General features: G+C 46.2%; 1 protein-coding gene across 3 annotated transcripts in view; it reads left to right on the forward strand.

The window, feature by feature from the left end:
• Window positions 1–10484, forward strand: part of Pcgf3 (polycomb group ring finger 3) — a 36834-nt gene that overhangs the window by 20403 nt on the left and 5947 nt on the right. For all 3 annotated transcript variants that reach the window (XM_010641644.3, XM_010641643.2, XM_033758810.1), the window contains 2 exons: window positions 1966–2073; window positions 3504–3592. In XM_010641644.3, the coding sequence (XP_010639946.1) occupies window positions 1966–2073; window positions 3504–3592 (197 nt within the window). The remainder of the gene's footprint in view (window positions 1–1965; window positions 2074–3503; window positions 3593–10484) is intronic.

Consider the following 10484-nt stretch of genomic DNA (forward strand, 5'->3'; position numbering starts at 1 on the left):
AGGATTGGCTATGCCCAGGCTCTCTAGGGGCTGCAGTCTGTATGGGAAAACAGATATGTAGATTAAAAAGTTTAATGAAGCAGGACATGGTGGTGTGGCCTATAATCCCAGCTTCTCAGAAGGCTGAGGCAGGAGGATCACAGTTTGAGGCCAGCCTGGATAACTCAGATCCTGTCTTAAAATACAATTTTAAAATATAGCTGGGAGTGTAGCTCAGTGTGGTAGGGTGCTCCTGGGTTCAATCCTCCAGTACCCCTCCCACACACAAAAAAGTGTAGTGAAACATTTCTTAGTCACCTATTCATAAATTATTTTTTACAGAACAATTTATAGGTTATTGATTTGAGTAGTTATTTTATTTTGGTACCAGGGATCAAACTCAGGACTTTGCGATTTCAAGTCAGGTAGTGGCACCACTGAGCTACATCCCCAGCCTTTGAGTAGCTATTTTAATTTTGTCACCTGAGTGTCCAGAGCAGTGGCCAGTGTCTTTTGCTCCATCACTTGCATCTGAGCACTAAAGTTACATGACAGAACACTTCCTAAAAGTTAAGTTTGGCATGGTAGTGCATGCCTGTAATCCCAGCATTCTGGGAAGCTGAGGCAGGAAGATCGCAAGTTCAGGCTCCAGGTAACTTAGTGACTTAGAGTAGGAACCTGTCTCAAAATAAAAAATAGGCAAAGGGGGACGAAGATTTAGCTCAGTGGTGCCATGCCTGCCTCCCAAGCCCAAGGTCTTAAGTTCGATCCCTGGTACTGGGGGGACAAAAAATAGGCAAGGGGTGTAGCTCAGTGTGAATCCCCTGGGTTCAGTCCCCAGTCTGGCAAGATAAATAAATAAATAAGATGGTGATGATGATGATGATGATGATGATGATGATGATGATGATGATGTTGATGATGATGTTGATGTTCTTGTCAGTTAGTAGCTGTTTTCGTCTCATGAAATCCATCCTTCCCTAGCATGCAGGATACCAGCCTGGTCCTGCTGTCCAGCCCCAGAGGTTCATGGCTGGGCTTGGAGGTCCCTCTGTGCATCTAGCAGGGGCACATGCTGGCTGCCTCAGCAGGCCAAGCTTGCCTGAAAGCCTGGTAACAGTGAAATGGACAGATGCAGGAGGAAATTGTGTTCCTCCACCTCCTCCCTTGGACTGTTCTGTGCCTGCTGGCCGTAGACACCAGGGGGCACTGTTAACTCACTGCTGGCAGACACGGACACCATCTAGTCCACCCCACAGGTAGGTTGTTAGCACCCACCATCCTGGCTCACAGTACAGGCTCCTGGGATGGGACGGCCGCTTGGGCATCACCACAGCAACCAGTGCCAAGCAGCTCAGAGCTGCTGCCTATTGTGGCTGCAGAGATGATGTGGGACACGGCAGCACATCTGCATTGCCAGGCTGCACTGGGGACGCATAGGGCACCTGAGTCCTCTGGCAGCTACCTGTTGTCTACAGTGATGTCTGAGGGTCAGTGACATAGGTGGTTGAGGAGGTTGCTGTTGTAGTCCTAGGAGGGTCCCCAGCAGACCCAGTGCCTGTTTGTCTACAACAGACTCACACTGAGTACCAGCATCTCCCCCAGGGTTCCCGCAGGCCTGTGATGTGGGCCCTTGTGTACCATGCCAGACCCAAGAGTTTACATTGCACTTCTTTCATACTAGTAGCAGCCTTTGAACTTCATGATCCAAATCTGCGGCCTCCTTTGTATGATATTTGTGAACAGAGCGTACTACACTTCCTTGTCTGCTGAAAATTAAAGACTTACACTTTTTAAATGTGTTTGTAGTACACAGTCAATACATTCATTACAGGGAGTTGGTACATGTATATAACACATTGTCTCTTTTTGTTTGTTTTTTTGTTGTTTTCCGTACTGGGGATCAAATTCGAGACCTTGCGCTTATGAGGCAGGGGGCAGAACCACTGAGCTAAATCCCCGGCTTTGTCTCTTAATCTTTAATAGCCGAAATGAGGAAACAGAGGGAGTTCTATCACAAGTTGGGCATGGAGGTGCCAGGCGACATCAAGGGGGAGGCGTGCTCTGCAAAACAGCACTTGGATCCCCGGAATGGTGAGTGGCCACAGGCTGCGTGAATTGCAGCAGTTGGTTCATTGGGCCTCTCGCAAGCGCGCACTGTCTCCAGCCCTAGGCGGTTTCACCAGAAAGTGGCAGCCCCTGTGTTTCAGGGAAGGTTCTTTACCACTTCCCACACCCGGTAGTGTGACGTGGAGAGCAGTAGGTCTCAGGAAGTGCCTGGAGGTCAGACAGAGGGCAGAGGGGGAAGCAGAGCACCTGTGGAAGAAGGAGTGGATGGTGGGCTGGTACGGTTTTAACTCTGCTACTTTATTAAAATATAGCAAAATAATGATTTGGTTTTGGCATAAAGTTAATGGTACTTTAAAATCTGAGGTCTAGTGTTTTTCCAGTAGACCATACAAGTTCCTAAGAAAATTTAGACCATGTCAGATCTGGCACATGCCTGTAGTCCCATCATGCATGAAGCTGAGGCAGGAGGATCACAAGTTTGAACTCCAGTTTGATAGTTTAGCAAGACCCCCATCACAAATTTAAATTAAGAAATAAATTTAAGTAAAGGAATAAATAAGGCTGGGACTGTGGTTCAGTGCAAATCCCCAGGACCACAAAAATAAACAACAAAAAAAATTGGTTAGAAATGTAGCTCAGTGGTAGAGTGCTTGCCTAGCATGTATGAGGCCATGGGTTCCATCCCCAAGTACAACAGAACAATGAAAAAAGAAAGAAAAAGAAAACAAAAGACCTGAGACTTCTCTGATAGTCTGAGAAGAAGAGAGAGAATTGTGGCAGTGGCCAGTAGAAGAGTCAGCTACCAGCACCTGGGGAAAGCCTGTAGGCTGCAGGGGCCAATGGGGGCTGTCTGGGAATTGGAGAATCTGGTGTTACCTACCACTGCTATAGTAGGATTGCACGAATCGGATGTCCCAGGGAGGGGCTGCTGTGGTGAGCACTGCTTGGTTGCAGGAGCTATCTGCTCCTCTCACCAGTGCCAGTACTTCTGTGTTCCCTAGAATGCACTGATAAGCCTGCCCTGCCTGGGTTAGCCTCAGGAGCCCTGCTCCACAGAGGAACATGGTGTGGAGAGACTTGTGGCTTGGCTCTGACACTAGCAGGCTTCTCACGTCCACTCCTGGGGGAGTGGATATCAAAGCATTTAGAGTATATGCTCGTTTTTTAAATAGCGTAACATTTTAGACTTCATAATACAAGTTGAATCCCCTATCCAGAATGCTTGGAGCCACACTAGACAGGAATTCATTTGTGTTTCACACACACGTTTTACATCGCCTGAAGGTACATTTACACAATATTTTCAGTGCACCTGTCTTAGACTACAGCCTATCACAGAGTCAGACGTGGAAGTTTCTCCTTACAATTCAAAATGTTTTAGATTTTGGAGCACTTAGGATTTTGAATTAGAGGTGCTCAACCTGTACCATGTTTTCTGTTTATTATGCTAAAAGGTGAAACCAAAGCAGATGACAGTTCAAACAAAGAGACAGCAGAAGAGAAACAGGAGGAAGACAATGACTACCACAGGAGTGATGAGCAGGTGAGTGCTTTGCCTCTGCATTCCTAGCACTGTTTTGTTCTGTGTTTGCATGCTTCAGTGTTTCATGAAACCAAAGATGAAATGCCCCAGAACTTTATTCCTCTGAGCTCCTCACTTTATCTTTCCTTAAATTACCAACATTGTATGCACTAAAACACTTCAGACACTGTGGAAGGATCTGATAAAGTTCCATACTCCTGTCTGTAGAAGTCCCTAAAGTAGTTCATACTTCATGATGAAACAGAGTCATTGTCTCATTAAAATGAGGAATAAGAAAATGCCACAAGCAGCTATGAGTTGGGAGGCCTTAGCCCATGTCATGGGAAAATAAAAATGAGAAACACATGAGAGAAAAGGTTATTATTCTCAGGTAATGTCTTAGATGGAACCTGAGATAATAAGATGAAAAAAATGGTTAAAGCTCATTTTGCTCTACAGGTGATGAGATCAACATATGAGGATTGGTAGGTGCAGGGAGTTGGTGGGGAACTGTGTCTACAAACCAGCCAGGGCTTTGCTGAACATCCCTGGGAGAAAGGCTGGTAGAGGTGCTAATTCCCCTGAGCTTGCTGCCTCATGGTGTGGTTCCAGCAGATGGCTAGAAATGACTTTATAGGAAGGTGGATGTACAGAACAGTTGTAAGATCACTGCACAAAGTGGGGCTGGGCTTGGTCATATCAGGAGACATAGTAATCACGACAGTGTGGTTTAGAGCCTGATATTTGTTTTTAGTTTATCTATGTCTGCACTGCCAGTGACAAAACCAAAGAAACAGTGACAAGCCTGTGCACATGTGGGTCCTGATGACAGGACCTTTCTTGCTGGTGAGAGGGCAGCTCTGACTGACCTACTGGCAACAAGAGCAGAGATTGCTTTGAGCTGGTTCTGAGTCTAGGTGACAGAGGCATTATCTGTGGGTGGCTTGGAGGACTTCACAAATGATACCCCTGAGTCAAGTGGACCCTGCCCTGCTAGCGTCTCTGGAGTGGTGGCATTCCTCACCTATGCTCCAACTCTTGGAGCAACCAAGACCTTGCAATCTTGCTGCAGGCCCATGCTTTGTCTCTGGGTATGGTTTTCTGTGGACGGGTGTAGAACCATACATAGTATTCTTCTCTACTTAATCTTTGTTCTTGCAATTTAAAATGTTTGTATTGCTGACTGTTACTAATTTTGTCTTTTTTTTTTTTACATCAAACATTCCAAAGGTTTCTTTCATTGGTTATTTTTACTTGATCAGTTATTTAATTCTTAAAGAATATGTGAGTTTTTTTCTGGCTTTTTGAAGCTAAGCCTTTGCTTGTGTGTTCATTGTGTCTTCTCACGTTCAAAGCTGTGTGTTTCCCCACTTTTGCTGCTTGTATCCCTCCCATATGTGTATCTCAGTGCTGACAGTTGGTGCTCTATGACCTTCATTTCTGAAGGGGCTCCAGCACTATCGCCTTGCCTTTTTGAACTAGAAGTTTGTTCACAAATATTGAAGTGAGCATCCTGCTTTGGCTGCCAGTTTGCTGGTCCTTTCTTGTCCCCCTCTGGTGGCAGTCATTATGTGCTGACCTGCTCGGGGGGCTGAGCTCTTATGTCATTGATCCAGAGAGGCTGGGATGCAGCTGTTCTTCCTGTTGCCGGCTTTCTCATCCGTGGGGTAGCTGATCACATTGGCTCTGAAGCCCATCTGCTCACCTCGCAGCTCTGCCAGTGACCATCTTGTGGGTCACAAATTGCAGCTGCTCCTCGGTTTCACCTGTGGAGGAAGGGGATGACAGTGATACCTGTCACGGTCTCTGTCCTCGCTGACTGGCTTCACAGAGCAGTGGAGGGTGTTGAGCTGATGATGGCGGAATGCAGAGCAGGTGCGGGAGGTGCTCCGGGTGTGTGCACCTGTCTGGGTGGAGTCCCGCTGCGTTGTCACTGCTGCTTTGCCTGTTGGTCTCAGTCAGTCTCAGTTATATTTTGTTTGCTCTGTTGCTGGGGGGGCACAGACTGAGCTGTGTCCCTTCGCCCACTGCAGCTCCTGAACTTCACTGATCTAGACAATGTCCATGGTGCTCTGCATGTGTGATGTGAGGGGGTCGTTGTTGCTCCTTTTTATTCTTCTACTGGCTGTTCATAAGTTTTTAGACGCACTTAAACTTACATTTTAAGTCACTTAAACTTACATTTTAAATCATTTAAAGTTTTATTCCAGGTAATTTTTAAATAATTTTTAGTTTTCTAATTTTCTTCAAGGAGTTATCATTTAATTTTACTTATTTTGTTTTGGTTTGGTTTGGTTTTGTACTGGTAATCGAACTCAGGACTTTGCGTTTTAGAGGCAGGCACAGCACCACTGAGCTACATCCCCAGCCCCAATTTTACTCAAGTTTTGACACAATACTAGCAATTACTTGGGTTTAACAAGAAGTTTTTAATTTCTGTACTTTTTGGCTTTTTGAGACAGGGTCTTGCTGGCCTTGAATTCACAGCAGTCCTCCTGCCTCAGCCTCCTGAGTGCTGGGATTATAAGCGTGCACCATCACCCCAGCTAAAAGAATTTTTATAGTTTTTCTTTTGTACACTGTTGGATTTGTCCTGTCTTCCTCTTCAGTGGGTCAGTTCTGTGTCCTCACATCACACAAGAGCAGTGCATGGGTGGTAAACATTCTTAGTACTTGCATGTCAGTGTGATATTTACCGTCCCCCTCACGTTTGAGTAATTTGGGCAGATACAGAATCCTAAATTCAAAATAATTTTTCCTTGTAAACTTTCTAAATGATTCAGATGAACTGACTAGATAATACACTTTTAACACGGAGCATAAAAAGTAGAAATGGAAAGCCAGTCAGAAAAGTGCATACCACCTCACCTACATCTGCTGCTAACCCAGCACTATGGTCTAGGTTTTCTGCTGGCTGGGTGTTTGTCCATTGGCACCATGCAGAGGGTCCTGGCCAAACTACTGAGTTGGATGGGCTGTCCGTGAGCACTGTATGGTGGGTCTTGACCAGGCTGGACTATAGCTAAGTTGCAGCTCTGGAGTTGGTTCATTAGGAAACTAGGAGGCTCTCACTCACTGTGCTTCTAAATACATAAGCTGTACTTACCCCTCCACCCTCTTCCCATCAGTCTTAAGAGGTATGGCTACCACCTGACTCCACAGCTTAGCCACTAATCCATAATGGCTTGTGACCCGAGGGACAAGCTGTGGGTCAATCTTGCTGCCTCCTTGAGGGAAACCAGTTTAATGCTGAGCAGTACAAAAATATATCAGGATTGCCGACTCAGAATAATGTTTCCTAAACCAGAAATAGATGACAAGGCCTCTGTTTGTCTGTCCTCCAGGCATAAATGACACTGGTGCAGTCTCCATGGAAATTCCCCATATAGACCAGTTCCTATACTTTATAGGTGAATTGTGTCCCCACTTCAGAACTTTGTAGGACTTGCTTTGTAAACATCTGAAAATCCATCTTGGGTTTCCTGTGCTGTTCCACCTGGGACCTTGGTCTTCTGTGCTCTGTTTCTCCCCCCAGCTTCACCCTGGCTTCCTGCATTCAATTCTTTCCCCTACAGACCCACTCCTTTACCTTTGCTCAAGTCAGAAGGGTCATCTAGGCTATTCATCTCCTATTTCTCAGTCATATCTACTTCAGGTCTTTGCCTAGTCCATGCAGCCCCTAGCTTTGAGAGTTCAGCTTATTCTCACTCACTCTGAATTCTGCTTGAACCTGTCTGCCAAGAGAAGCCTTCCCAGAGTAGCCTCTGCCGTCGTATGTCGCCTGATTGTGTGTTTACCCACGTAGGCTCTGCCAAGCCAGTACAAACAGTAGGGCTGGCAGCTCTGGGAGACAGCATTCTGCCTTCAAGGAACTTACAGCTGGTGGAGAGGCTGGGTCACATGCTGTGTGGCAGGAGGGAGAATGTCAGGGACACAGCATGCGCAAACAAGGAAAGAGAAGAGCAGAAGCAAGTAGAGCAGGCCTCCCAGGGCTGCCGAAGTGGAAGAGGGCAGGGAAGCCCAAGCAGGGCAGGCAGTAAAGTCAGGAAGCTCTGTGGCAGGTGAACCTCCTGTGAACCCTTAAGAGGGGAGATGCAGCAGGAGTCCAAGGTCACAGCACTCACCTGCAGGTTGCTGCATGCCGTGGCTCTGCATGAGTAGCTGTGGGGCCACAGTGGCCTTATGAGCCTGGGCAGGTATCTAGCAGTCTTGAGCAAGTACAAGAAACAATGAGTTTGGGACATGTTTGAAAGCTACCTGTGGAACTTGCTGGTGCCAAGGCCCAGGCTTACTTGGCTCCTGCCAGGCTGAGATGGAGCTTATCCTCTTACTGGCATTCAGCGCATAGCAGTGAGCCACAGAAACAACGCAGGTCCTGCCTGCAGTTCACTGCATTCAGAAAAAAACTATACTTTTTTTTTTGGTACTGGAGATCAACTCCAGACCTTAATGCTTGTGAGGCAGGTGGAAGCACCACTGAGCTAAATCCCTGGCCTCAAAATTATACTTTTGAGATTTTTCTCAGATCCATGATGGGACTTCTGGAGGTCAGCTGCACACAGTGCCCAGCGCTATCCCATGCTGCACGTGGCCATGATAGCAGGCTCCTCCATTGTTTTTCAGTGTTCACCCGGGTTCCAGAGGTGCCAAGCATCTCTAAGTATTTCTTGGTTCCTTCACTTACTCCCTGTTTGTTCTTTGTCCGCTTTTCGTTGTGCAGTCTTTTTCTCACGGTGTAGGGATGACAGCCCTGTCACTACATTGCAGGATTCTCTGTCCTGTACCCTTGGCCTTCTTCGTGGGCCCATTGTACAGTTTTTAAATTGGACTTTATTAAATTTATTGGTGTTTTCTATCCTAAATTCTTCCCCACCCTCAGGCCATGAATATGTTCACCCACAATTTTTTGTAAGATATTTTAGTTTTGCTTTTCACAGTCAGGCTCTAAGCCACAATTGAGCTGGTTTGTGTGGGAGGAGGGGAAGTTGTCATACTGCTGACAGTGAACTAGATGACTTGAGCATTTACTTGTGGGCCTCTCTGACAGCAGGGCTCTGCAGGTCTGTTCTGGTCCACAGGTCTGCTGCCTCCCAATGTGCGCAAACCACACATACCTCATTGAGGTGCAGTTACTTATTTCACCTGAGTTGTGATTTTTAGTAGGGCAAGTATCCCTACATTTTTCTAATTCAGTGTCCTAATGCCGGGGAGGCTGATGCAGGAGAATCACTTAGGCCCAGGAGTTCAAGAACAGCCTGGGAAACACAGACCCTCAACTCAAAAAATAAGTAACAAAAAGAACTGTCTTGATAATTGTGGGACTTTGATCTTCCACCTAAAAATTAAAACCCACTGCTGAGTTTGCTGGACAATTCCAATGGAAGTTCTTTCAGTGTCTCTAGAGAACAGGATGAGGCCCAGGTGGACCCGACACCCATCATCAGCTGCTGTATAGCCTGTCAGTGGGCATAGCACAGCCTCAGGCTACGTCTGCAGTCTCCTCACTACGGGTCCGTGTTCCTGCACGTGCCGGCTCCACTTCAGGCTGGCTGGCACATGGCGCTAGTTGCTTGCTTGAGTTCTGGCTTCCTTCAGCTTCCTTCGAGGACGAGCTCCTGAGGCTTGGGGACTCCCACTAGGAGTCCTCCTTTAGTTTGGAAGTTCTCAAGGGTATATGCGATAGCTATTCTCCTTTGGATTGGAATTCTGGTGGGCTTCAAGGCCTAAACGGATGGGGTCAGCCTGACCCTGGCAAGGTAGCTCAGCTCAGTGACCCCAGTCTGCCGCACTCAGGGCACATAGCCAGCCCCTTGTGGAAGGTTAGGGTTAGGGTTAATGCTTTCCTTCCCCACTGGGTTTTTTCATTAATCTTTTTTCTGGATACCTGCTTTATCTTGAATTAATCTAGTTGGGTCAGCTTTCTTTAAGTTAATATTTACTTGATGTTTCGGTTTCTTAAAATTTTTTTTACAAACCAAACCAGAAATTCTTCTTAATTGACAAGTTATTTTATACTTCCTGTGATCGCTGCTAAATTTGAGTTGATTTCTGCTTTACTTTATACTTCTCACTAGTGTGTCTTTTTCTCTGCTTCCCTGTTTCACACAGGTGGTGCTGTTGGTACCAGGAAATTAGTAAATTTTCTTTAATCTCTTTTTTGCCTCTGCTTCTGTCTCTTGTTGGTTACAGAGTCCTTAAATGAACATTTACATCTGGAAAAGTCCCGACATATAATGTAAGTCTGCAGCTCACACCCTCACACCCCAGCTGTGACAGGGCCCCACTTTCCTTGGCAGTCTCACATTGTGCATCAGTATCTGTCCTCCTGAACTGTGGTTTTGGTTTTTCTTTTCTTTTTTTTTTTTTGCAGTCTGAAAGCTGACCTTGAACGCACTATAGAGCCCAGGCTGGCCTCGACCGCATGCCAGTTCTCTTGCCTTAGACTCCTGAGGGCTGGGATTACAGGCATGCGCCACCATGCCCAGCTTGGATTGTGTCTTTCTATAGTTGCTTGTAGACAGCTTTACTTTATTACAATTTGTAAGCATCATTTAGTTTTTTGTCCGGGTTGTGGAGCCTCTGCTGTCTGGGCCTCTGCCGACCCTGCTGGGAACCACCTTTCAGGGAACATTTAAGTTGGGTGTGTGTCTCTTTTTATTTAATTTTGCTTCCTAAATCTGAGGGTACTGAATCTAAGGATTTGTGTCTTTCGTTGTTTTTGGGAAATCCTTAATCATTCTTCCCTAAATTTCACCTTCCTTTATTTTCTGTTCCTTCCCTCGGAGCGCCTATCCTGAGTTTATTGGACTTGTCAGTCTGTGTTCCTTGCTCTGGGCTTTGCTTTGTTCTTTTAATTGGTATCTTTGTCTTCTGTCTCTATGCTACTTTTTTTTTTTTTTTTTGGTGGGGGGGT

This window comes from Fukomys damarensis, unplaced genomic scaffold (genome assembly GCF_012274545.1).
Source record: "Fukomys damarensis isolate Sample0158 unplaced genomic scaffold, DMR_v1.0_HiC HiC_scaffold_35, whole genome shotgun sequence".
NCBI classification, from domain to species: Eukaryota; Metazoa; Chordata; class Mammalia; order Rodentia; family Bathyergidae; genus Fukomys; species Fukomys damarensis.